This window comes from Rousettus aegyptiacus, unplaced genomic scaffold (genome assembly GCF_014176215.1).
Source record: "Rousettus aegyptiacus isolate mRouAeg1 unplaced genomic scaffold, mRouAeg1.p scaffold_m13_p_14, whole genome shotgun sequence".
In the NCBI taxonomy this organism is placed as follows: domain Eukaryota; kingdom Metazoa; phylum Chordata; class Mammalia; order Chiroptera; family Pteropodidae; genus Rousettus; species Rousettus aegyptiacus.
Window position 1 is genome coordinate 39596724 of NW_023416289.1, and position 25951 is coordinate 39622674.

Genomic DNA, 25951 nt, shown 5'->3' on the forward strand with positions numbered 1-25951 from the left:
CTTAAAAAGATATTTGCACACCCATATTTATTGCAGCATTATTTACTATAGCTAAGAGGTGGAAGCAAAGCAAACATCCATTGATGGATGGCTTGATAAACAAAATGTGGTATTATGTATGCAAAAGATGGGAATCCTGTCATGTGCTACAACATGGATGAGTCTTGATGACGTGATGCTAAGCTAAACAAACCAGTTCACTAAGAGACAAATACTACATGCTTCCACTTATATGGGGTATCTGGAGTCATCAAAACCATGGAAACAGGAAGTAGAAGGGAGGTTGCCGGGGGCTGGGACGAAGGGGAAATGGGAGTTTCGTTCGATGGGTATAGTTTTAGTGTTACAAGGAAAAAAGTTTCAGAGGACTGTTACACCTCAATGTGAATATAGTTTACACTACTGAACTGTACACTTAAAAATAGTCAAGAAGGTAAATTTTATGCTTTTTACTATAATTTAAAAAATTAAAAATACATACATACATAAACACATAACAAATACAATGACATTCTTGGCACCCTGCTTTCCCTAGAGGTTGGCTCTTTTTTGAAGGAGGAGATGGTCCCCTCACGTTTTCTGGGGTCTGGCTGTTCCCCATACTTCTGCTTGAACATAAGATCAGAGCCCACATCCTTCCTGCTTCACTCCTCAGTGCAGTCTTCCTCAAGCTTTTGGGCTGTCAAAAACAGCTGCGATAAACTCTTCCCTGGCACGTTTTTTTAGCTGACATCTAAAAGTACAGAATATTGGTCATTTGTAAAATGGAAAATTTTAACGGCAATGCATCTCTTTGTTAGATGGATTAAGAGGGATCTTCCTATTTGTCTATTCATTTTCTGTATCTATAGATGAATGGCCCTTGTTGCTAGAATGAGACTGAGAAGGGTATCAGCTTTGCTCCTATTACGGTTCCTGTGGCTGCTATAACAAATGACTAAAAACTCTGTGCCTTAAAACAACAGAAATGTATTCTCCTACACTTCTGGAGGCTAGAAGCCTGAACTCAGCTATGATTGGGCTGAAATCAAGGTGTTATCAGGGTCGCACTCCTTGTGAAGGCTCTAAGGAAGAACCATCCCCTGCCTCTTCCAGTTTCTGATGGCTGACAGCATTCCTTGGCTTGTGGCTGCATCTCTCCAATCTTCTAGGTAAGTGTCTTCAAATCTCTGCTCTGCCTTTACATTGCCTTTTCCTGTTTGTGTCAAATCTCCCTCTGTTTTCCTTTTATGAAGAGACACGAGATTGCATTTAGAGCCCCTGTGGATAATCCAGGATAATCTCCCTGTTTTGAGATCTTTAATAACAACTGCAAAGACCTTTTTCCAAATAAGGTAATAATCATGGATTCTAGAGATATCTGGAATGGATATCTCTTGGGAGGCCCTCTTCCACCTACCACAAAAGCTTTGTTCATTGAATCATTTGGCAAGTATTTATTGAATACCTACTGTGTGCCGGGTGTGTGTCTAGGCACAGAGGATACAGCCACAAACAAAACAACAATCCCCAGCCTCTTGGAGCTGACAGTCTAAGGCCGCACTGTCCAGAATGGTAGCTATGAGCCCTTGCAATATGGCTGGTCCAAACTGAGATGTGCTGAAGTATAAGCTACACAGTAGAGTTAGTGCACACACACACAAACGTTAAATATCTCAATAATTTAAAAATGTTGATTACATGATTACATGTTGAAGTGATAATATTTGGGATATGTTGGGTTAAATTAAATATGTTAATTTCACTTGTTTGTAGTTCTTTTAAAATGTAGCTGCTTGAATATTGAGAATTACATATGTAGCTTGCATTGTATCTCTATTGGACAATGCTGTTCTAAGGGGAGGGAGAATACTATGGAAAATTAACACAATAAATAAGTATATTATATGATGTGTTAGGAATTGATCATTTCTATGGAAAAATAAAGATCAGAGTAAGGGGGTTTATTAGTTTCTCATTGCTGCTATAACAAATTATTATAAACTTAGTGGCTTAAAATAACAAATTTATTCTCTTGCAGTTCTGAAGGCCAGAAGTTCAAAATAGATCTTAAGTATCTAAAATCTTAAAAAGTGAAGGTTCCTGGAAAAAATCCATTCCCTGTCTTTTTCCGCTGCCAGAGGGTGCCTGCATTCCTTGGCTCCCGGCCATCACTCCAACCTCTGCTTGCATCATCACTTCTCTTCTGACTCTGACCCTCCTGCCTCCCTCTCATGAGGACCCTTGTGATTACATTAGGCCCACCGAAAACCAGGATCACTCTTCCATCTTAAGATCCTTAATTTAATCACATCTGTAAAGTCCCTTTTACCATGTAAGGTAACAAATTCACAGATTCTGGAGACTAGGAGGTGGACATTGTGTGTGGGGGGGAGTGGGGTGGCATTATTCTGTCTACCCCAGGGAGAAGTTACAGTTTTCTACAGGGATGTCTGGGAGAGCCCCACCGAGACCTGACATCTGCCGTGTGGATGTTAGGGAAAGGCATTCCAGGAAGCAGGATCAGCCTGTGCGAAGGCCCTGGGGTAGACCCACATTTTCTTCGTGGGACCTCTTCCTCTTTGCTGCCTCTAAGCCACAGGGCCAGAAGTTGGTGCTGTCCCAGGTGCCTCTGCACCTTGCTTAAGGAACGGAAAGGTTTGAGACCCCTAATTCATCATTGGACTTCTCGGCGCAGTCTCTATTGCCCACGGTTCCTCAAAGGGCAGGTCGGCCTGTAGGGAGAGGCAGGGGTCTGGGTCAGAAAGGCAACAAGGCCAGCCCTCCCTCTACCTTGGTCTGACGGATGATCACCTGGTCTCCGGTGTGGTCCTGTCCATGCAGCGTCCGCCTGCGGTGCCACTGGCGCAGGGAGGCGCGGGCCTCCGAGCTGAGGCCCTGGGGAGCGCGTCCAGTGTCGGGCTGGTAGTGGGCAATGTGGTGCAGCGCCCCAAACCATGTGGTCAGGTAGTATCCGGCTGGGGAAAGACAGAGAGGTGGGCGCAGCTCCATTGAAGGCCCCTGCAGTTTTCCCGCCTGCTGTTCGGGGCGCCCCACTGTTGGGTCCTGTCGTTCTGGGGATGCAGGCTCACCTTCTCCCAGCAGCTCTTCCGGATCCAAGAGCTCCATAAGAAACTCTACGTCCAGCTGTGTCTCTCCAATGTCGGGACTCCAGATCAGCTCCTCGGTCAGCGCAGGCAGGAAGGCGTCGGCCCCCTGGGGCTCTGGGGAAGCCAAGGACAGGCTCTGAGTTGGATGGGTCACGCAGGCACCTTCCGTCCCATCTCCAGGACTGCGAGCGCTGGCTGCGCCTCCACCTTGTTGGGCGTGCAAATGCCTCTTCCCGGACCCCCAAGCCCGCCTAGATGCCTCCCCTAGAGCATGCCACTCTCGCCCCTCGTCTGCGCGCAGGCACCTACCTAGCCCCCGCAACCCTCAAAGCTGGTCTACATCTAGGTAGGCGCAGACTCCTCCTCTACCTTGGTTTTCGCCGGGAGCCAGGCCCGCGTAGACGTCACTGCACACCGCCAGCAGCAGCGCCACCTTGCGGCGTGGGGCACAGGCGGCGTGGAGGTGCGCAAGGCGCATGTGGATGCGGCTCCGCAGGGCCAGACCCTGTCCCTCGGGCCCCGCCCCCTGAGCTCCGGGAGGCCCCGCCCCAGCCCGCAGGGCTATTTGTCGCCGTCGCAGTCGCCGCAGCTCCGGAGCGCGGAGTGTGCGGAGTCGCATCCATAGAGCCGGCTTCAGTGGCGCCAGTACCGCCCGGCACAAGGCCGCCTCCACTGCGGGGCCTGTGAGGAGTGGGCAGGTGAGGGAGGGGACACTGGACTGACTCTCGTGCACCCTCTCACTCCATAGACCCACCCTAGCCAACTGCCACTCTTCCCTAGCTTCTGGCCCCCGCCAAGTGTAGACATGGGTGTGGGATCGCGGCTGTGAGATGGAGTGATGGTGAACAGAATAGGTGTTACTCTGTAGAAAAGGGCGTGTGAGTGGAAAAGGAAACAGGTGTGCACAGGATGGAAAGGAAGAAGTTGGGTGTGAACACATACGTAGGGCCAAGAGATGACAAACATGAACCTACAGGTTCAGGGAGTGGCCAGAAGTTCCCTCCCAGTCCTCCTTGTTACCAAGATCCTCGTCCTTCTGGGGTACCCCAGGCCCCCTGCTCCCAACGACAGCCCTGACATCCGGGTCCTTTGCTAAGTGATCCTGGAGGTCAGTAAGGAGGTGCCGCACATCCTGAAGCAGCTCTGTAGCGGGGTCCCCAGGCCTGTGGGAGCCCCCAGCATCTGAGGTGAGGCGTGCCTGAAGACCTCGGAGCTGCCTGGCCACGTAGCTGCTCCGGGCCCTGGCCAGCGCCCGGACATGACTAGTGAGAACATCCTCAGGTCCTTCCTCTTCATCTTTGTAGTTGTCATCCTCCTTCTCCTCCTCCTCCACCAGGCTGCCCAGAGCTGGCCCAGGATGGTGTACTTCTGGGCTGAGAGGGCCTTCCACCCAGGAGACCCGGTGAGGGGCGGGGTTCCTGGGGGCTGGATGTGAGGAGAGGGTTGAGTCCTACAGAACTGCGGCAGCAGCTCCCATGACTCGGGGGCCCCAGGGCCCTGCCCAGCTCACCTGCATCATGTTTCTCCGTGGTCTCTGAAGGTGTCTCTGGGGGGTTCTGCTCCACTGCCCACCCTCTGTGGGCTTCCAGGTAGAGCTGGTTCACCACGGAAAGTACCCTTCCTGAGATGTTGAATTGGACATTGGCAATCTGCAGAGGATCTGGGGGCCAGCAGAAGCGTGGTGACCTACATGTCCAAGGGGCCAACCCTGGGTCCGTCAGGGCACCCGGAAACCTAGTTCCCAGCCTCCTTACTGGAGGAGCTGTGGCTTGGCCTGCCCCTCCCATCCTCACTCAGGTCTAGGAGTCAAGCCCCGTCCCCCAGCTCCCTCAGACCCCCTTCCCTACCCTCCCTCCAACCTAGTAGTCTGGTCCCCCAAGTGCCAGCCTCCTTGACCAAGTAGGTGGAAAGCTGGCCTCTCCCTCCCTTACAGAGCCATGACTCACCTGTATGTTGTTCCCCAGGCCCTAGAGTGGGAGGGGGCAAGAGCAGCGTTCTGGGCAAGACATCCCTGAGAAGAGACAAGGAGATGCAACGTGGGTGGAGTGTTTTAGGGAAGGATCCCCTTATCCCTTTTGATGGGTAACCTGTACCTGCTGGCTGATAGGAAGGCCAGGAGGTGGGGCAGGTCTGGCATGCAGAGGTTGGAGGATTCTAGAGACATACCTAGGGGAGGGGGCAAAGAGGGATGAGTTAGGAACCATGAGGAGTGACAGCCTCCTCTTCCCTGGGACTTTCTCTTCTCCAGTCATGAATCTCCCAAGAACCTTCAGAACAGGAAAATTTCCACCCTCAGAGTCCCCATCTTTTCCTATGTCTTTATGCTTGCATCCTACTTATTCTGCCAAATATTCATTCATTAGACAAGTATTTATTGAACACCCATTCATTCTCGGATACCAGGGATACAGTTGACAAAAGGCAGAAACACCTTCGCTGCCTTCCTATAGCTTACCTTTTAGCAGAGGGAAACAGAAAACAAATGAATAGAAAAATAAAGGTAAGTGTATATTGTATTGAATGCTATGAACAAAATGGAGAGATTGAAAATGACTAGCTCTATCTTAATTGATGGTCGAGGACATTACATTTCCACAGAAGCTGAAGGGTGGAAACTAAACTAATCATACAAGGAAGACCATCCATTCAGGGTGAACAAATGCAAAGGCCCTGAGGCTGGGACTCATCGAATGTGCTCAAGGAACAGAGAAGAGAGCAGTGTGGATGGAGCAGAGTGAATGAGGGGTGGCAAATTAAAGGGGTGGGCAGGTTGGCTAATGCAATACTTTATAAGCCATGATGAGGAGTCTGTTTGTATGTAAGCATGCTGCATATCCTTTGCAGGGTTTGAGACAGGAATATATAATGTCCAATTGATGTTTGAAAATAACCTCTCTGGCTGCCGTGTTCAGAATGGATTGCAGGAAGGAAAGAGTGCAAGCAGGGAGGCTACTGAAATTGTCTGGGTAAGAGATGATGGTGGCTCAAATTAGGGCGATGGAGGCAGAGAGGATTGGGAACATTTGGAAGACATTTTGGAAGTAAAGCTGACCTTTCTTGATGATAAATTTGCTGCTAACTGGAAACTTGGGGGCTATCTCCTCACCTCTGGGAAGCTTCTGGATCTGGTAGGTTTTGACTTCCCCTGGTGAAGGTCCTGTCCTCAACATCAGAACCTCGCTGGAGTCATGTCCTGTGACCAGGAAACTCTGAGGGGTGGAGACAAATGTCAGCATGAAGAGGATTTGTGTAGATGTGTTACTTTTGCCTGCCTAGCATCCACTCCCCATATTTCGGGTTCCACACCCCAAATTTCCTTTAGTGAAACCCACTCCCTACTTTCAGTCCACATGGGTGAGATTGACTTCCCCCAAGTCCTAGGGGTTGGTCCATGACTTGACCTAGCCAACAGGATGACAGTGCTCTGTGATTGGTTCAGAGATGGACATGTGACCCGAGGTCAGCCAATGAGACTCCTTCACAGGATTTTTACTGGAGCTCTTTGAGAAGAGGGCTCTTTTTACACTGGGGTTCCAACTGAGTGAGATGTGGCGCTGAGCTGGACAGCCATCTCTGCCACCACAAGGAAAGAGCCCCACACCCATCTGGAGGAGGAAGCTGTGGTAGATCCATTAGTTGCATTATCCACGTCTATGCCTTGTTCTTTGCAGAACTAGCTTTGTTCAGGGCATTAATATGCACAGCCATAGCAGATGGATAATCATCGATACAGGCAGAGCTTCCTATCTCTGGCTGTATAATTCCCAGGTGAGCTTTAAAAAAAAATTGCTACCTGGGCCCTATCCATATATTCTGAATCAAATGTGAAGGCTTTTGCTGGTAAAAGAAACAGATGAAACTAGTGCCTCCTTTCTTCCCTTCCTCCTACCTGGAGTACATGTGTGCGCCCCTGGGCAATTATGATGGAAGTCCAAGAGAATTGCAGAGATGCTGGCCTTGATGTCATCCAAGCTGCTGAACTAGAGCAGTGGCTGCCTTTCTGGTTATTTTAGAAAGATAAATGCCTATTTGTTTAAATTACTATAGTATGAATGTTTGTTATTTATAGTCCAAAACATTCGGAATTCCTCACAGTTTAAAGCAAAGCCAAGAAATAGGTTGAAGAGAAATTTATAAGTTGTCTGATGCTCAGGATCCAGGCATTCCTGAAATTACTTTTACTTCTGAGTTTTTCAGTCATTTGAATCAAGAAGTAGCCTTTTTGCTTTGGCCTGTTTATACTGTTTGTCACTAACAACCAGCAGAGTCTTTGACTAATCCAGGATGTCATAGGAAGGTGGGAACGTGTCCCTAGCTGTGAGTGTACTCACCCCCGGTGGCCACAGCTCCAGAAGGGCTTCTGCACCCTGGGCATCCAGCTCTGGGATTTGCCACACCCCCCATGTCCTCTGCAGGCGAAGCAGTGGTTCTGGAGCCCCCAGGACCCCGAAGCAGGTCTCGCCTGCTCCATTTTCCTGTGATAGGACCAGTCTGGGATGGGCAGGGTCCCAGAGACCAAGAATCAGAGGTGGGCACTGAGGTGGAGTCGGAGGTACAGGGAGAGCAAGCCCAGAGGTGAAGGATCAGAGACAGAGTTCAAGGTCCTGGCGGGGGCAGGCATTGGATGGAAGGGGCTTCTGAATCCAGGGACAGGAGATGGAGACCCCAGCCCCAGTAACCCTCACCTTTCCCCATTAGTGGGGCCTGCTGTGGCCTTGTCCTCTTGTTGGGCCATCCTCAGGATGTGGGAGGCCAGCAAGCCATGGTCTGGCCTCTGGCAGGAAGGAAGATAAGGCTCAAAGCTGCTCCAGTTCAGAGGTATTATTCAAAATATTGATAACCAATAAGGCAGAGACCCTGACCAATCAGAATGGACTCAAGTCTCCTTGCTGCGCCAGCTGCAAATTCTCTCATTGCTGGATGATAGGGAGATCTGGGAATGCCAGGAGGGAGGTCATTGTGTCTTGGGGTGGGGGACAAGAGACTCAAAATGACAGGTATTCATCAAATGGTAGGAAAATGTTTCTGATTTTAACATCGGTGCAGCCATATGAACGTGTGGACCAGCTGAGTAACAAGACTCGTCAAAACCCAGGGCCTGGCAAAGGGCTTGGCCCATCGTAGGCTCCACAAATGAGACAAATGTTACACTACATCCCTCTTCCTCCCTTCTTAGACCACAGAGGGTCCCTCAAATATTTCCCAATATTTTATGATGAAAATTTTCAAACATTTAGAAAAATAGAAAAAATTCTACAGGGAATGTCCATATACCTACTACCTAGATTCTGCCATTATTTTACTCATTGCTTAATCTCACAGCTGTCCCTCTATATCTGCCCATCAGACCCTGTTAGGCAGGTCCAGGATCCTACAGTGGATTGCCAGTCAAGATGGGCATTATTGACTAGTTTCCCTGCAGCGCTCCCAGGAGTAGGAAATCTGGGCCCATGCACCTACGTATCCCAGGGATATTTACTGAGTACGGGCCCAGAATTAAGGTGCTGGTGCCCTGGGGAAAGAGTGAGGGGCAGAACAGGCCCTCCTCTCAGGGGCGTCCCTTTTTGGGGTGGGTAGAGGAGGAGGATGATAAATAGCTAACCAGACCAATCAGCCTGCTGAGCCCAGAAGCTCAGGGTCTTAAGAAGGGAGGACGAAGCATAGGTGCCTGTTCAGGGGAGAGTGGGCAGGAGGGGTGGGGAAGCAGGCAGGTGCTCACCTGGGTCCCATGAAGGGGAGGAGGAGGGTGGTGCTGGGCAGGGTGATTTGAGGCAGCTGCCTGATACCAAAGGTACAGGGAGAGCGGGTGACGATGGCAGCTGCTGGGTCCCTAGGGGCCCCTACCTGTTCTCCGAGGGCAGGCCTGGAGGAACAGGAAGTGAAAGTGTTCCTCACAGAGAGGAAGCTGAGCAGGCCAGGGGAAGAGGCGGGGCTGGGGGTATCTGAAGTCGACCTTCCTCTCTCTTTTCCAGGGCTCAGGACTCAGGTGACAGGGCTTTGGAGGAAGGGACCCCGGCAGACTGGAAGTCCAGGGATAAGAGACATGAGGCTCTCATCCACCCCAGAGTCCCCTCTTGCACCCCTTGCTGTGTCTCACAAGAGCCCATAGGTGTTTTGGTTTCCTTGGTGGCTGGAGATCACCCCACCCCAGTGCTTCCCTGTACGTCCAGAGAAAGGAACAGCCAGGCCAGACGCTGATTGTTAGCTTTCATTTTTAATTTGTCTTAAAAGCAACATCTTGCGCCCATCCCTGCATGAGAAGTCGGTCCTGAGTGAAGGTGACCCAGCACCCACTTTGGGAGCTGGAGGCAGAGAGGTGAGAGGCCTTCAGGCTCAGACTCCCACGGGTGAGTTATGTTTGGAGGGCCCCCACCCCCAGCCAGGGTAGGTTAGGTTTTGTCTACTTAGCCACAGGCCCCTGAGAATAGTAGTGTGTGGGGATCCTGGAGACTCTGTCCTGAGACAGTTAGAAATTTGGAGGCCCCTGGCCCTGGGAGCAGTTAAGAGATTAGGGGAGGTTGATCCTTGCCGCGGGAGGGGGGAGGGGTTGGGGGGGGGTGGTTAGAGGCTCTAAGCTGTTAGAGATGGGTTGCCCAAGCCTCGGCCCCCATGAGATTTTAGAGGTTTGCTTGGGGTTAGGAGGGCTGGGACCCCAGTTTGAGGAGGGAGTGGTTATGGGATTAAGGGAATGCGCCGAGCTCCCATACAAGAGCTGCAAGTTAGGGGGTGCCAGGACTGGTTGGGGCTCAGCTGTCCCAAAGGAACTGGCATCCTGCCTGGGAGAAGCAGCTGTCTGTCACTTGGGTTTCTCCCCCTCTGTGGTCCTGGCCTCCTCCTTGGCAGGAGGTGGGGACTTCCTGGGGGAAGCTGCAGTGGTGGGGTTGGGGCTCCCGGACCCCGACTGAGCGTCTATGCTGGCAAGCTCCTTCTGGACCAGGTCCTCCAACTCCTTCTGCAGGGCACAAAGTTCTCAGGGGTCAGAGGTTACCATACCTCATGGGGTCAGAGGAACATGGGACAGGCATCTAGGGACTGGGCTCGGGATAGGCTGGGGTGGCCCAGGCTCTTTACCTTCCATCCGAGGAGGTCGGCAAGGGCCAGACAGCCCTGGTCACAATCACCAAGCCAGGCTACGTCCCTAGAGGCAGGTGAGAGAGTCCAGGCGTGTCCAGGCTTGTCCCGGGCGCCTGACAGCTCTGCCCTGTTCACGTACCATTACGCCCTCCTTGCCCCCTTGGACCTGTCCCCTGTAGGCCCACGCAGCAGACCCAGGCCTCACCTATAGGCCTTCTTGGAGTCGAAGTCCATGCCTCCTCCAAGGCCCATCATCATTCCTAGGAAGGGGTCAGTCTGCAGGAAGGAGGCGGGAAGAGGGAGCTAAGAGCACAGACCCTTGAGCCAGGTGGCCTGGGTTTGTACCCCAGCTCTGTGACATTGCTGAAGTGACCTGGCCTCTTCAAACCTCAGTCTCCTTGTCTGTAGAGTGGGGGTGATCACTGAATCCACTCCTAGGGTTGTACTGTCAGTGTGTTGGTACAGGGAGCGTGCTTACAACAGTGTATGGCACATGGTATGCTTTTGCCCCTTGGAAGAAACATCACTCGCCAGGAGGGAGCCCGTGCTTGAGGGTGAGACCACCTGGGGGAGGGGGGGTGAGCCAAGAGGTGGCAGGTAGCTCCAATGTCAGTGCCGAAGGCCCTGGCTCCAGCTAGCCCTGATTCTTCAGTCCCAGGAAGAGCAACATCCCAGGACTGACTTAAGTCGCTTTGAGTTGGGGTTCTATCATCTGCTTAAAAGGATCCTGACCCAGAGGCCTGTGGAATCTTAGAGTCAGGGCAGCCTGGAAGTTGACCGACCTCTGTAGATTCTGGAATCCCTGGTCCTGAGCTGAGGGGTCTGAACTATTGGGTTTCCTAGAGACCTGTCTCTTCCTAGGAAGCTAGTGGGAGGAAATGGGGACCCGTATGAGGAGGAGGCAGGGAAGAACGAGAGGGTGTGATAAAAGCTGACTCACCTGGCCAGTTTTTTCCTTGTTGATGAGCAGACGAGGAGTAGAAAGGGGTGCCCTGCGGGGATGGTGAGCTGAGTGGTGAGGACCCGTCCTGGCCCCCCCAGAGCCCACACCACCTCGCCCCCACCCCTAACCTACTTGCCAATGAGGGATGCGAAGGGCTGCACCTGCAGGGAGGTGCCCATGATGATGAGCAGATCCACCTTCAGGAAGTCCTATGAAGGGAGAGAGGCCATGAGGGCCCCAGAACCCTCTTCTGAGGCTGGGCCACAGTCCTCTGCCCCCTACCACACGCCCACCTGAAGCTAGTTGGGGAAGTGACCCTCCCCAAGGCAGGACCCAGGCTGTCCCCACATGGGCTGAGTGCAGGCTGGTGGTGGGGACACTTACTGACTGCATGCAGGAGAAGAAACGCGCTGGGAGGTTCTCACCAAAGAACACGATATCTGAGGCGGAGACAGACAGACAGACGACACCGGACAGAAAGGGACAGTGAGCAGGGAGGCAGACATGGAATTGGAGACAAGGATGGCCAGAGCAGAAGGCAGACCCGAGGGCTGGGCGGGGCGTGGGGCAGCAGGGACAGGCCAGGGCTATAGGACCCTCTCTGTGGAGAGGAGGTGATCAGGGGTGGGGTGGGTGGCATGTGACTTTCTTGGGAAGGGGTGGGGGGTTCCCAGTCCAAATCTCCCTTGGTTGGTGTCTGGCCCCAGGCTCACCAGGCTTCACCACGCTCTGACACTTCTCACACTTGGGGGTCACCTCGGAGAAGATCTTCTCTGGGCATGGAGAAGGGGAAGGAGGGGAGGAGGGGAGAGGCTCTGGGCTGGGGGCTGCAACCTGCCCTGCCGCCTCCCCCTGCTCCTTCCTTTAGTGTCAACATAAACATGCTTCAGTCACCAAGGAACCTTCTGGGGTGTCTGCCCTTCCCGGGAAGGACCCCCCCTTCTCAGAGAACTGTCCCCACCTACCCCCATGCCCCAGGAGTCTAAGGGTGGCTCCTGGTATCAGTCTATAGCTACTAAAGGAAAGAATAAACGAATGAGCAGACTTATTGCTAATGGGGCTACTGTACTCCCCAACCTGCTACCCCCTGGGGACTGGACTCAGTGGGCCTTTGAGGGCGGCCCTATTTCATCCTGGGCCAGAGATGCCTGGTGGCCCCAGGCCAGGTGGCTGAGAGGGAAGAATACACAGATGATCCTGGGATGGGGACAAATCCTTAGGCCCACCTGCTTCCCACACATGGGTTCTGTGACTGGCCTGCCACCCCTGACTCACATGCACCATCCTTATGACAGTCATGCTCCTCATTGCTTATTGATTAAGGAAACCTGAACGTTTTCTGTCACTTGCAACACACAGACTCCAAGCTCACTCATTCAACCATTCATTCCTTCAACAAACATTTACAGAGCACTGTTTTAATGTCTGTCGTTTACTTTAAAACATTTCTGCACTGACGGCATGCTATTTTGGGGTGCTGCAGGGGATCCGGCTGTGAGTAAACATAATGGGGTAATGTTAATCGTATGCTACTCCCAGCTGTGCGCGGCTGGCTATTGAGGACCCGTCACCCCAGGGGCGGTCAGCTGGCGTGGCATCAGAAAGAACACACTCCAGAGGCCCTACTACAAGTGCTGTCCTTATCTCTCATGGACACCAGAGGCTTTGTGAAGTCAGCATAAAGAATGTCAGAAACGGGTTTCCATGGGTGAAATAAGTGACTTCTTAATCAGCACAATGGATGTCAGAAATAGGCTCTTGTTGGCATTCAAGCAACGTGGACTGGCTGAATTATTTGTTCTTTTTATAGACACTCTGCCCTTACATGAACGGGGACTATGACTTTAGCAGGCCCTGTGGTCTGCACCCCTGGGGTGGCCCCAGCTTCACCCCCAGCCAGACCTGTGTTTGGCTTCACACACCACCGGTTCTGCGTGCCTGAATCCAATGGGCTAACTGAATCGTGGTGCTATCCAATATGGCTGTCTTTTAAAATTTAAATTAATAAAAATGAAATAAAATTTAGAATTCAGTTCCTCAGTCCCACTAGCCACATTTCAAGTGTGGAGTAGCCACATGTCGCAAGCAGCTGCCATGTTGGACAATGCAGAAACGGATAAAGAGCTAGGGTCTCATGACCTCATGGAACAGGCTGTGCGACCGTTTGGGGGCCTCTCTGCTAATACGTCTGTGTGTGTGTGGAGCTCATGTCCATCATAACCTGTCTGTGAGGTGGCGTTGGGAGCACAGAACCTCGTTTCCCCCTCAAGCTTTTGGGGGCTGCTGTTATCTACTGAGAAGAGCCGCAGAGCTGTGTGGGGCAGAACTGGTGCCCACTGGCAAGGGACCCTACTCCTGGTGCTGATGAGCGGACAGTAGGTGGGAGGCCTGCCTGGCAGGTGCCCTCTGGCCCCTTACCTTTCATCCAGCTCAGTGCGTACTCCTGTCGGCAGAGGGGGCTGATGCAGTGTGACGTGTAGTAGGTGCCGTGGGCCTCCACCAGGTCTTCGGGCTCCAACCCCGCCACTCGCTCCAGAGTGTCTATGTTCTGGAAGGGTGACAAGGGAAGAGGGCGGGGAATGAACCACAGCCCTCGGGGGATGGGGTGAGAAGGAGGGAAAGGTAAAGGGCAGGGTATGTCAAAAACCTCTTCACTCTGACCGTGCCACGAAAGGGTAAAAGCCGTGGACACATCCGGGCAGGGACCCAAATCCAAAAAGCCATGAGCCAGGCCGACGGCCACCACGAGCCCTTTTGGCATTTTTCTACAAATTAGGGCCACTTTGCTTCCATTTTTCAGAAAACTTGTTTGTTAGAACCACATACTTGAGTGCCACCTGCCAGAAATCTGTTGGAAAAAAATGTACAAATCTATAGTTTCCATTGTAACAGAGCCTCTCAGAGAGGGGTCCTTGCACGGTACTCAACCTCCACAGCCGTGTGTGGCGGGGGGACTATTTGGTTTTAATCACACAGTTTTCCTATTTAGCAGTTGAGTTTCTTACTGAGGTCTGTTTCACAGATGGCAAATTAATTTGTATTTTTTTAAGACACAGATATGTTCCCAATTGACAAAACAAGATTATTCTTTTCCACAAAGACACTTGTGCTCTCTCTTTTCCCCTCAAAACAAACAGCCCCTCTGGAGTAGCTTTTGTTTGCCCATGAGGCAGGTGGTGACGGAGGACACTGGCAGATGTCACACAGAGATGGCCTGTCACATGCAGCCAACGGCTGAACCGACAAGGTTTCCTGGAGATCCCATGAATGATCGGAAGGGTTCCTTTTCAAGGGCAGATGGCCTCAACTGCCCTCTCTGCTCCTTGCCAGCAATCAGCTTATGCCCAAAACACGCAGACTAGTCACTGTTCCCAGACTCTCTGCAGCTTTTCCCCTTCCCCCTCTATCAGAAATCCTAGTTTTCCCTTTGTTACTTGATTCAGTCTACTGACTGACTCCCTCACGCGTGAGTAAGCAGTGTGCATGCATATAACTCAATTGCATTTAGAAGAAGTGCCTAACCGCCTGTTATTCTTTGATGCCACGTTTAATCAAGAAACCACAAACAAATAAAAACAGTGAGGCTAACCTGTATGTACCGATATGAAACGATGTCTCCAAGATGTTACAAGTAACAAAAGCACAAAGGCAGTATGTATAGGATGTGAAAAAATACCTATGACTTTGTGTATCTGCCTAAGTATAGAACATCTTCAAAGGACATGCACAAAGGGGCCAACAGTAGTGGCTGTAGGAAGGGAGCTGGGAGCTGGGTGCTATGGCCCAGGGAAGTACTAGACTAAAGGACAAGCACTGAACGTGTGGTGATACGCAGGAACTGCCATTTGGCCCCAGGGCCTGGCAGGAAACAGGCCACGGGGTGGAGGCGGCTCTGGGCAGGGGCGGGCAGCTCCTAGAGCGGGCAGTGGCCACTCAGCTCCAGCCAGAGCTCTGCCCAGGAAAGCCACCTAGGGTGCGTGCAGCCAGTTCTTTCTAAATTTCAGGAGGAGGCTGAAGTCTGATTTTCATCTGAAATCTCCTCATTGTTAAACCTTGGTTCCCTTTTTATTTCCAAACATCACATCCTTGATTGACACATCACTGACTGCAGCTTTTTTAAAAAATGAAGCTGCTGTGTGGCTGTGGATATGGAAGGGTCTTCCAAGACAAGGGGTCAGGTGAAAGAAAGCCAAGCCCAAACCCTATGTGCATTGTAAATGCCATGCATATATTTAAAAGAACGTTTTGCTGCAGAGATCACAGCGATCTGAGTGAACAAGACAACTGTTTTCATGTTTGAATGGATATTTATGTATCGAGATAAAAATAGCATCATACATCACTTCAGAAGTGCTGTGTCGTCACAATTCAGAAAAGAGTGAAGACAGTGTGTTCCAAAAAACTGGGTCAGTGACTCAAAAAGTGCCTGAGGTTGAGGAAGAAGGTGAGAAGTTTGAAAAAAAAAAAAAAATGGTTTCACGAAATGTGAGAGTGGAAAGATTTTTTTCCACCTTTGTCTATTTCAGGTAATATGCCATTTTGAATACTTCATGTAGTTAAATTCCATGCATTAAATATTGTAAGTGTGTGTGGGGGAAATGCCTGCACAGGACGCTCTGACCCCAGAATGGATTCGAATTGGCTCTCAGGTAAACACAGAGGGCAGCTGGTGTGCTTTGTGGTCAAGGGCAGGGGATTTTGCCTCTCGTCAGAGCTGGGAAATGAGCCCGCTGAGCAGCCCTGGCTTCTCATGCTAGGACCTGTGATCTCATCCTGTCTGATAATTTTAAACTCCAGCTCAAGTCCAGACTCTTACATCCAAATGCCTGACCACATCTCCACGTGGGCGTCTGACGAGCGACACATCTCAACCTCAACATGCCTTGAAGCAAACGCCTCCTCTGTCTTGCCCCACTGCACCTCCCACCACTTCAGCGAGCAGCAGGGGCTCAGGCTGGGAGCTGTCCAGTCCTTGATTCCTCTCCCTCATGAATCACTTCACACCCAATCCATCAGCAAGGCCTGTTGGCTCCACCTTCAAAACTGATACATAACCCGCCCACTTCTCCCTCTCCGCGGCCCCCACCTGGCCGGGCCTCCAACCTCTCCTGTGCAGACCATCGCACCAGTCTCCCCTGCAGTCTCTGTTAACGACCCCCTCCCCCAATGCCCCCACAATCTGTCCCTACGTGCAGCCAGACGGAGGCCTGGGTTAGGGCATGTCCCCACCTTGCTAAGAGCCCTCCTATGGCACTGTGTCACTCAAGATAAAGGACAAAGCCCTTCCTGTGGCTCCCGAGGCCCTACATGGCCTGGCCCTGTCACCGCTTTGACTCGTCTCCGACTTCTCTCCTACCGCTGTCCTACTCGCTTGATCAGACCCAGGTTCTTGAACGCACCAAATACAGTCTCCACTCAGGACTCCTGCACTGGCTGTTCCCTTTGCCTGGGTGCCCTCCCCCAGATAATCCCACGGCTCCCTGCCTCCCCTCCTCCAGGTCTTAGTCTAAATGTCCCCATCTCAGGGAGGCCTTCCCTGATGCCTTGTTTACAACATACGCTACGTGCCCTCCAAAACACACACACACACACATACACACACACAGCACTTCTGATTCCCCTCTCCTGCTTAATCCTGCTCCACAGAACTCTCACCATCTGCCACACAGGATAAGCTACTTATCCACCTTGTCCACTGTCACTCTGCCCACATCAAACTGTCAGCCCCAGGAGGGCAGGGGTGTCTGCTCTGTTTGCTGCCAGCAGTGCCTGGCACTGAGGGAACTTGGCTGAGTTACGTCCCGTGGATGAAACTGACCCTCTGGGAGGAAAGGTCAGATTTATCCTGAGCTAGGGCTCCTTCTATAAGGAGGTAACTAACAGTCCCCTCCACCATCACACCATGGTCCCTAGACGGGAACACTTGTCCCTTTGAGAAATCTGGACCGAAAAATAATTCCTCCTGCCCCTGGTGGCAGCTTCCGAGGCTGGAGGTTCCACACTGCCAGGTGCAGAAAGGAAATATTAGAACACCTAGTTATATCCATGTGTTCTCTGTTTTATAATTTGGGGGTTCCAAGGTATGATTTACAGCATGCATGATATCGCTGTATAGTACAACATGTAATTTCAATCAGTATTCATAAAACAAAGAAGCGTGAGCAGTTTTTCCTGTTATGGTGCAAGATCCTAGAAGTCCTGCCAACCGGTCCAGAAGCCAGTGAGGTGAGCCACCCTTACCCGAGTACCGGGGGGAGGCCCTGGGCTCAGTGCCCGACATGCACAAGCCATGGCCCCGTGGCTCACTCAAGGCCTTTGTGCAAATTATAAACAGGTGCCTCTTCCTTAGGACACCACATCCACCAGTTAGGACATTGTCATAGTGCATGGATTTGGTTAGATCAAGTCACTTTCGTGTCATCTGCCAGAAAACCCTATGATGCAAACAGTGTCCCCTCCCCTCAGATATGAGGTCTTTTCTCAGTACACACGGGATGGCCCCGAGGGGTTTCACTGCCATGTCACCACAGGCCTGAGAGCACAAAGCTATTCTAGCTTCTGCTTTATAGCAGGGGAAACTGAGGCTGAGAGAGGAAATGACTCAGTGCAGGTCACGTGACAAAGAAGCAGTGGCTGGAGCTCTTAGTGCTGAGGCCGCCCTCTTCCTCCCAGGATGCCTGCAGTCCCACCTACCTGTGTGTAGCAGCGCAGAAGCAGCCCCTTCTCCTTCAACAGGCGGATGAAGTAGTGACAGAGGGTTGGCTGCAGGGACAATCATAACAATGCTGATAACAGCAGAGAAGGCGTCCCGCATCACCACAGGCGGGAACTGTACCAGGCGCTATGCCTGTTTTACATCATGGTATCATCATCACATTGACCCCGTGACACAGAGACTGTCATTATGCCCATTTCACAGATGTGGAAACTGAGGCACGGGGAAGCTGACTATCCTGCCAAAGCCGCACGGCTGGCAAGTTGCAGAGCTGGGATTCGTACAAAAGCAGCCTAGATCCAGAGTCTGGGCTCTTCCATGTATTGGAAACTCATTTAAGCCTTGCAACAACCCTTTTCATGTACTCTCAGCTTCATTTTACAGATGGGAGAACTGAAGCTTAAGATCATAAGAGCAGGAAATGAGGGACCAGGAGTTGGACCCAGGCAGTCTGGGTCCAGAGCCCATGTACTTAATGACTACATGATATTTGTCCAAAGGGCCCTTCCCATGCCTGCTGCCCCTTAGCCTTTTCTATCCCCCCTGCAAAGAAGAACTCACCTTGAATTGCCCAGGAAAGAGTTCCTTGGCGAGGGCAAAGAAGGGCTCCGGATGTTTCTGTGAGAGAAAGAGTGGAGGGCAGGTGGGCACCCAGATGCCCAGGTGAGATGGGAACAGGTGCCCCCATCCTTCCCACATCGTGACAGGCATTCCTCCATTCCTGGGGGAGTACATACCTTGAAGTAGCTGATCTCAAAAATGGCCTCTGGGTAGGGAAGATGGTACTTCTGTAGGTTGGCATAGAGGCCAGTAGATGGGGAGCGGAAGTCAGGGATGCCTGCGGCTGGGGGAGGAGGGCCAGGGAGCAATCCATCAGGGACCTGGGCCCCATCTATATCACAGTGACTCCCAAGTGAGGGCCCAGACATGCCTCCTCCTCACCCCTGGAAGGGGATCCCCCAAACCTTGTGGGGGGCTACTGGAGGAGGGAGCACTTACATGTGGAGATTCCAGCTCCTACCAAACAGATGACCCTGCGACCTGCAGGAGAGGAATGTATGTGTCATGTGACATGCTTTGCTTGGCCCCAAAAGAATACCACCCATCACAGCCCCTGAGGCTATTTGCTTGGTGCCAGGCCCTGCGGTAAACATTTTAGATGCATGAATGGTCCTCCCTACCATCTTGGGTGGGTGGTGTTAACATCCCTGTTTTATAGACAAGGAAATCGAGGCTCAGAGAAGGGAAGGAATTACACAGTCGACTGCTGGAAAAGCCAGCATGGGGACAAAGAATTTACGGTTTGAAATTATACCAACTTAAGAGTTGAGAAAAGATCACAGAGAGGTTTCTCCCTCTAACTAGATCTAGACAAAAAGCGTAAGAGCTTAGTGAAGAGGTGGGGGCGGGGGTCCCCCAGAAGAGCTACGGGTTATTAGCAAACTCCCTGGCAGCATCTCACCTTGTAAACACAACCTTGGTGACCACCTATTTTTAGCATTTTATGCACATTCCTTCAACACATTCCTTTCCTCTATAATCACACACATCAGCCACCAGAAGTCTGGTCATTTTCAGGTGAAGAACAAAGATTTGCTGCAGTCAGCCCACACTCAGTGAACAGGACAGTGGGTGCAGGCTTCAGGCCCGGGCTCTCCTGCTTACCAGCAGGAGGCCTTAGTTCAGAGCACCACTCTTGGCTTCAGCTTCCTGGTCTGTAAAAGGGGCATAATTACCTTGCAGGGCTGTTGAGAGAATGGACTCATTCATGTTAAGCTTAGATCTGTGCCTAGCAGCCGACCCCTAGAACAAGCTGGGAGTTAATCCACTTACAACTTCTGACTCCCCAAACTTAACTACTAACGGCCTACTGTTGACCAGAAGCCTTACTAATGACATAAACAGTGGATTAACACACTCTTTGTATGCTATATGTATCATATACTGTTTTGTCACACTAAAGTAAGCTGCAGAAAAGAAACTGTTAAGAAAATCATAAGGAAGAGAAAATACATATACGGTATTTATCAGAAAAAATCTGTGTGTAAGAGGACCCGTACATGTGTCTGGTATTCTTCTTTGAGTCAGTTGCACTAGACTTCTTGAGACCATGACTCATACACCTGTAAGCACTTTGTTCCCTCATTTTTACCAGCTTTCAGAAAAGAGGATGGGAAGATGTGGCAGGGGTCAAGTCATTTCACAAGCACATCAGGCCATGCAGAAATAGCCCAGGCGCCTCTTCAGCTGCTGGCTGGCAGGCGGCCCTGCCACGCAGTACCCTGGCATCTGCCTGTTAGCTGAAGGACAGATGTCAAGTGAGGCCCTGTGAACCAGGCGCCTCTGGGGTGTCCTCTCCAAGAAAGACACAGGTGTCAGAGACTGCAGCCTGCCTCAGGCTAAGCCCTCTGCTTCCTCTTGGGGCTGCCATTGGACCAGGCCTGGCTGGACCCGGGGAGGGGTGCATTGTGGAGAGACTGTGTGCTCTGGACTCAGGGGCCCTGGGGTTGAGTCCTGACTCTGTCTCTAACCAACTGTGTGACCCTGCCCCAAGTCACAGCCTTTCTGTGCCTCAGTTTCCTCCTCTGTCCAGATCACTCCTGTAATGACCTCACAGGTATAATGTGAAGATCAAATGAGAGGAGACCTGTCAAATGCTTAGCCTAGTGCCTGACAAACAGTAAAGGCTAAATTAACTTATTTATTACTATCCCCTCATAAGCACCCCCATAAGCCAATTATCCAGAAACCCAGGTGCAGGAGGACAGAAGGAACAAACGCTTTGCAGCCACTGCCTGCGTTCTCTGGGGCTGACCGGAGCCAGAAGTGGACTGCAGACAGCCTCCTGGCCTGCCCAGGAGAAGGAGGCCCAGGGCGGGGTGGAGGGTGGGGGCTGCCTGAGGAGGACAGGGAAAGTGAAGAAGTTCTCAACAAAGGGCTGTTCAGGACCCTCAGAGGGTCCATTGTTCTAGCTGAGGACTGCCAAGGGCTTTGGTTTCTCAGACTCTGGTGACCTCAACTCGCAGTAGGAAATATAAATTACACAGTGACCTAGTAAAGGGGTGCCTACACATCACCCTTGAGAGAGGCTTCCTGTAATAATCACAGAGAACACTTGCACAGCTCTTATCCAGGTCCTGTCTCAGGCATTTACATCTCAATTAACTTTTTAAACCCCTACTAACTTAACTCTATGAGGCAAATGCTATGAAACAGGCCTGGCCAATCAGAGCACAGCATTAATCTGAGATGTGACCCAAGTCTGGCCAATCAGACACGGTGATTGGTTTGGGGTAAAAGTGACTCAGCCTGGGCCAGCTGGAGCCAGTCTCTGCTCCAGGGCTTGAACCGCTGGGAGAGAGATAATCCCTTCAGTGAGAGCTGCTAGGCTGGTGGAATTTGCATGCGAAGCTTCCAGGAGCTGCCTTTTCCCCAACACAGAGGAAAGCAGAGCCAGGGTCCATTAAGATTCTTGACAACATGGAAGCCCCTGGACCCAGCTATGCTTATGCTGGATTTTAGTTAAAGGGTCAACACATCCCTTTTTTGGCACAAACCAGTTTGAGTTGGGTTTCTTGTCACTTGCAGACAAAAGGTGTGAATGGTTCAAGTGGCTGGGGCTGAGCAGTCACTTGGGGCCAGGAGGAGGAAAGTGGCCCAATGCAGGGATGACTTACAGCGCTCACTCAGCATGAAGCGGGCGACCCCTTCCAGGGTTAGGTCGTCCAACAGACGCTCCTTCTGGGTGCCCAGGCCCAGCGTTTGGGAGAAGAAATTCCGCAGGAAGTCCACTGGCCGAAAGGAAAGAAGCTGCTGGGTGGGCCCTCAGCAGGGGAGGTCCTGAGGGCCTCTGCCCCAGCCCGGGGACCCCCTTGCCTTCCCACAACTCAAGGCTCCCTGCCTGGGCAGTCAGGGGCCTCTAGGCACTAGCACTGAACCCATTATTCCCTGTCTTGAATGTTACTCCTGGAGGTGAGAGGTATCACCCAGACCCCTGTCCTAAACCACCCTCCCCACTCAACCACCAGGATCAGGTTCCTGAGGAAGATACTTACTCTCTGCTTCTCCGCCAGCCGCGCCTCCCTCAGTGTCTGAATCTGAGTCCTGGAAGGGGTGAGGGTGGGGTGGCCAGGCCCAAGAAAGGGTTAGGGAGTGGCGGCGGGGGGGGGGGGGTTATGTCACACTCCAGTTTGGGAAAAAGGCTCTAGATGGGGGGTGGGCCAGAGGAAGTGAAGGGCAGCGGAGGGACAGCTCCAGGGCCGTGGGTGGGCTCTGGACAGGTTGCCTACGTTAGGGACCTGGCCTGCTCCTCCCAAAAAGCCTAATCTCAGTGTGAGTGACTCTGCTTTTCTGAGCAGGGAACCCCTCAGGGGGCTACTGAGAGATGAAATGATTTAAACTATGCGAGGTGCTCAGAACAGCACCTAGTGGAGGAAGTGCTCGCGGAGTGCTGGCTACTGCTATTTCACATGCCATGTCCACATCCTCCACTTGTATCTCTTCTTATCCCCTGTACATGGACCTGCCACCCCTTCCTGGCACCCCTGCAGCCCTCCTCACCAAAGCCACTGCGTAATGATGAAACGACGCCAGTGAAGACACCCAGGTCCTTGTCTGGTAGCTGGAACCCCCAGATACTGCCTTCCGACCTCAACTCCAGGTCTGGGGACTCTGTCCAGAGCCCTCCCTGCGTTCCCTCCTCCCCTTCCCTGGGCTTGCTGCCTCATCCGCGACAATGGCCTTGGGCCAGTCACTGATGATGCTCCCACTCTGGCCCCAGACCCAAGGTTCCCATGACCTCCTGGATGCTCTCCCCTAAGGGACCCCAGGCCCCTCACTCTCATTGTGTCCCAAACTGGCCTCAGCATCTCCCCCATCCTGCTCCCCATCCCATCTCAGTGTGGCCTCCATCTCCCAGATGCTTCCCACCTCCCTCCCCTATCCTCTCACCATGATTTGTCCCCTCCCCAGGGCTCCACCTGGTCCAGCCTGTCCTCTTCCCCAGGGGCTATCAGCCTCAGCTTCCACCTTCCAACTACTCTACTGCCCTCCACATGGTGGCCTGTTGGGCTGGCCCGCGCCCCTCCACTTCACAGGCCCTTCCCTTTGGCGTCTCTAGTCTAATCATCAATCACGAACATCTACAGGGTCCACATGAGGTCAGCTCCACCAAGGCAGGGGTTTTCTGTGTTCACCACTAGATGTCCAGCACCCAGAATAGGGTCTGGCACCTGGTAGGAGCTCCAGAACTATTCACCACTGAACGAATGAATAGCTGCTGTGTGCTAGGCTGGGGCTGGGCCTTGCAACAGATCTCGTAAAAGCACAGTTCTGACCAACTCACTATCCTGCTTTAAACCCCTCCAACAATCCCTCTTCCTCATCAGTCACTATTTTGCTCCAAGTCTTTTTGAATAGGAACCTCCCTTCCAAGCATACTTAAAAATTTGTATTGCCTTTTAGATTGCCTAAGCTTTGCAAAAAGTCTATTAGACAACGTATAACTTGGGGCACCTGCTTCATAATCCCTCCCCTAAGCCCTGTTGAGATAACCACTATTATTAACACTGCAATGATAATTAATCTAGATTTTTTTCTCTGCATATAAAATCCATCATTTTTCTAGAAATGGCTCATGCCATAGTACAATGTTGCGTCTTGTATCTTCCACAGAACCAGATATTATAGACCCACCTCATTCGTGTAAGAGGCTGCACAGTGTTATGTTGTAAGGAGGTCTCATAGTTCATCTAACTTATCTATTCACAGCCACTTGGGTTGTGTCCAGTTTCGCCGTATTATGGACAATGCTGCAATTTACATCCTCAAATCTCTCTGGAACCAAGGATCCTTTTTAACATTAACCCTTTTTCTCTGACAGTGGTCCTGCTTTGCGAGACGGGTGATGGAGAAGCCTGGTCCTGAGAGAAAGCTCTCGTACCCTCTGCCCTGCACCTGTGAGGTGCTGTAATCATGGCCTACATAGGAACAGTGCTCTCGTAGCTGTGTGTTGGGGGTTGGGGGGCCCGGCATTCTTTCAGGCCATAGACAGTGAAGCTCTGTGGAAGGACTTGAGGGCCCTGCCTCAACTTGGCCTAAGTGGGAGCTGGAAGTGCTGCCGGAACCTTCAGGACTCTGGAAGGCAGCCTGTCTACCTCTCCTCGAAATATCTGGAAGGCAGCGTGCCAGGTGCTATGGGTTGCAAACCCTTCCCTGCTCTTTTAGCCTAGGGACAGAGGACAGGATGCTTAACAACTCTGCCTCAAATTCCTCATCTGTAAAATGACCGCAGTAGACCTTGACCCGAGCAGAGATGCTAGGAAGATGAAATGAGATGAGGCCCACAAAGCACTAAGCAGAGCAGCCAGCCAGCTGAAGTAAGTACTCAATAAATGCTAACCATGCATGTGATCAGCTGACCACCCCTGGCCTACTGAGCACATCATGCTCTTCCATGCTCCCAAGTCTTTGCCCTAGCTGTACCCTCTGCATGGGACACCATTTCTCACCTTGCCTAAGGAAATTCTAAGTTACTCAGCATATACTACAATTTGTCTGTACCTCAATCTGACTCTTAGACCAGTCTGGATTCCTCCAGGAGAGGTACTGGCTAAAATCGTTGGGCTCTCACAGTGCCCTGGGCTACTTTCATAATCGCCCTGTAGGGTCATTTTCTAGTCACCTGTCTATGAGATCTGTGAGTTCAAGGGCCAAATCGGATACCTGTCTCTTCCAGGGAAAGCATAAAGGAGGTTCAGAAGGGATTGCGGGATGGGGGTGGGGGCAATGAGAGAGGAAAGTTTGGGAGGGCAGGCCTAGGGTCGAAGCTGCACACTCTTCTCTGACAGTCCCAGAATCTACCATTCCCCAGGAGGCTGAACTGGGAGGTGGGATGAAGGACTGGGGCAGTGAGCTGAGGGCCCTGGGTTAACTCTTCCCTCTGTCCCGTCCCCCCTGGGGAGTGGGATGTGGGAACCAGTCCACTCTCTCCTTCCCTCCACCCTTCCCCCATCTCACCTGAGCCTCCTGCACCTTCCCTGCCTGGGTCTCCAGAGGGTCAGAGGCTGGGGGAGGAGGGGGAGCAAATGTGGTTACAGTGGGGGGAATGGTTAAGGGGTTACGAAGGGCTTCAAAGCAGGGGGTGGGGGGCAAGAAGACCCACCAACCTAGTTATAACGGGGATAGGGGTGGTGGCGAAAATAGAGTAAAGAGAGGGAAGGGATGGGGAAGAGCAGACTGGAGAGTGCTGGGAAGAGAGGAGGTCGGTGAGGGACAAAGGGGCTGGGAAGGGAAGGTTTAGGAGAAATAGAAAGGATACAGGGCATTGAGGAAGCCTTAGGAGGAGTTAGGAAGGACAGTGTGAGTGTGTACCGGAGGGTAAGATTTATAAACAGAAGTAAGTTTGGAAAGGAAGAGAAAAGAGATACTCGGACAAGAGGAGGTGGGTGTTGGAGAGGAGATGCGGTTGGCATGGTATGTTTAAGAGAGACACAGAAACTAGAGGGACGAGATAAGCAGGGACACCAGGGGTCCCCTAGCATCCTACAGTTCCCCCTAACAACCAGGTACCCTTAGCAACCGGGACCACGGCAACCTAAGTCCTTAGCAACGGGGGTCCTTGGCAACCCAGGTGCGATCATTAGTAACTCGGGAGACACGGCAAATGATCCCTTAAAACCTCGCGACCCAGAAACCCACGAACCTAGCAATACAGGTCACTTAGCAACGGCCCCTCCCCCGAACCTCGGTCCTCCCCATGCAGCCCCCATGTCCGGACTCACCACACCCGCCCTCGGGCCCCAGGGCCTGCAACCCTCAGCCAGGCCCCGGCGCGGCCCGACCCTCCCACCGAGGCCCCGACTCACGGTCCGGCTCGGCCATGGGCGCGGGGCGGGGGCCCTCAAGGCTGTCACCGACGGGGCTGTCACCGACGGCTCTGTCCCGTGACGGCACCGGAAACAGTGGGGCAGAGATAGGCAGAGAACTACAACTCCCAGCAGTCTTTGCGGCCGCACACACGCTTTCGCACAACCCCCGCGCGGGCCCCTTTCAGGGAAGGAAAGCGGGCGAGGGCTGGACTACGAATCCCAAAATGCCCAGCGCTGGTAGCCATGTTGGTAAAGGGCGACC

General features: G+C 52.1%; 2 protein-coding genes across 6 annotated transcripts; both read right to left on the bottom strand.

Moving 5' to 3' along the window:
- Positions 1 to 35: 35 nt before the first annotated feature.
- RINL (Ras and Rab interactor like) lies at positions 36 to 9873 on the bottom strand. Of its 5 annotated transcripts, none has more exons than XM_016165279.2 (12): positions 8934 to 9069; positions 7775 to 7863; positions 7421 to 7580; positions 6196 to 6298; positions 5183 to 5255; positions 5036 to 5100; positions 4600 to 4749; positions 4110 to 4514; positions 3459 to 3770; positions 3072 to 3203; positions 2794 to 2957; positions 39 to 2714 (listed from the first exon to the last, which is right to left on the bottom strand). In XM_016165279.2, exons 2-12 carry the CDS (start codon positions 7822 to 7824, stop codon positions 2649 to 2651), a joined length of 1680 nt encoding a protein of 559 aa, XP_016020765.2. In that variant the 5' UTR covers positions 7825 to 7863; positions 8934 to 9069; the 3' UTR covers positions 39 to 2648. The 5 variants fall into 5 exon arrangements, with proteins under 5 accessions (XP_016020764.2, XP_036087515.1, XP_016020765.2 ...); XM_016165280.2 differs by lacking the exon at positions 8934 to 9069 and adding an exon at positions 8809 to 8910; XM_016165277.2 differs by having other exon boundaries at positions 40 to 2714; positions 7775 to 8022; positions 8809 to 9873.
- Positions 9874 to 9885: 12 nt separating this feature from the next.
- Positions 9886 to 25819, bottom strand: SIRT2 (sirtuin 2). The gene is made up of 16 exons (XM_016165281.2): positions 25687 to 25819; positions 24839 to 24885; positions 21877 to 21925; positions 21499 to 21612; positions 18821 to 18862; positions 18559 to 18665; positions 18383 to 18439; positions 17800 to 17868; positions 13525 to 13654; positions 11820 to 11879; positions 11491 to 11546; positions 11239 to 11315; positions 11104 to 11155; positions 10369 to 10439; positions 10161 to 10227; positions 9886 to 10041 (listed from the first exon to the last, which is right to left on the bottom strand). Exons 1-16 carry the CDS (start codon positions 25700 to 25702, stop codon positions 9886 to 9888), a joined length of 1170 nt encoding a protein of 389 aa, XP_016020767.1. The 5' UTR covers positions 25703 to 25819.
- Positions 25820 to 25951: the final 132 nt, after the last annotated feature.

What these genes read in the sequence shown, in the direction of transcription:
- RINL (XM_016165279.2), bottom strand. Translation starts at nt 7,824, where the DNA reads ATGGCCCAACAAGAGGACAAGGCCACAGCAGGCCCCACTAATGGGGAA. An exon ending in CACGGAGAAACATGATGCAG is followed by an intron (nt 4,515 to 4,599) that starts GTGAGCTGGGCA and finishes CCTCACATCCAG; the next exon opens with CCCCCAGGAACCCCGCCCCT. An exon ending in GGCTCCCGGCGAAAACCAAG is followed by an intron (nt 3,204 to 3,458) that starts GTAGAGGAGGAG and finishes TGGCTTCCCCAG; the next exon opens with AGCCCCAGGGGGCCGACGCC.
- SIRT2 (XM_016165281.2), bottom strand. An exon ending in GGAAGGTGCAGGAGGCTCAG is followed by an intron (nt 21,926 to 24,838) that starts GTGAGATGGGGG and finishes CACCCCTTCCAG; the next exon opens with GACTCAGATTCAGACACTGA. An exon ending in AGGAGCTGGAATCTCCACAT is followed by an intron (nt 18,666 to 18,820) that starts GTAAGTGCTCCC and finishes CTCCTCCCCCAG; the next exon opens with CCGCAGGCATCCCTGACTTC.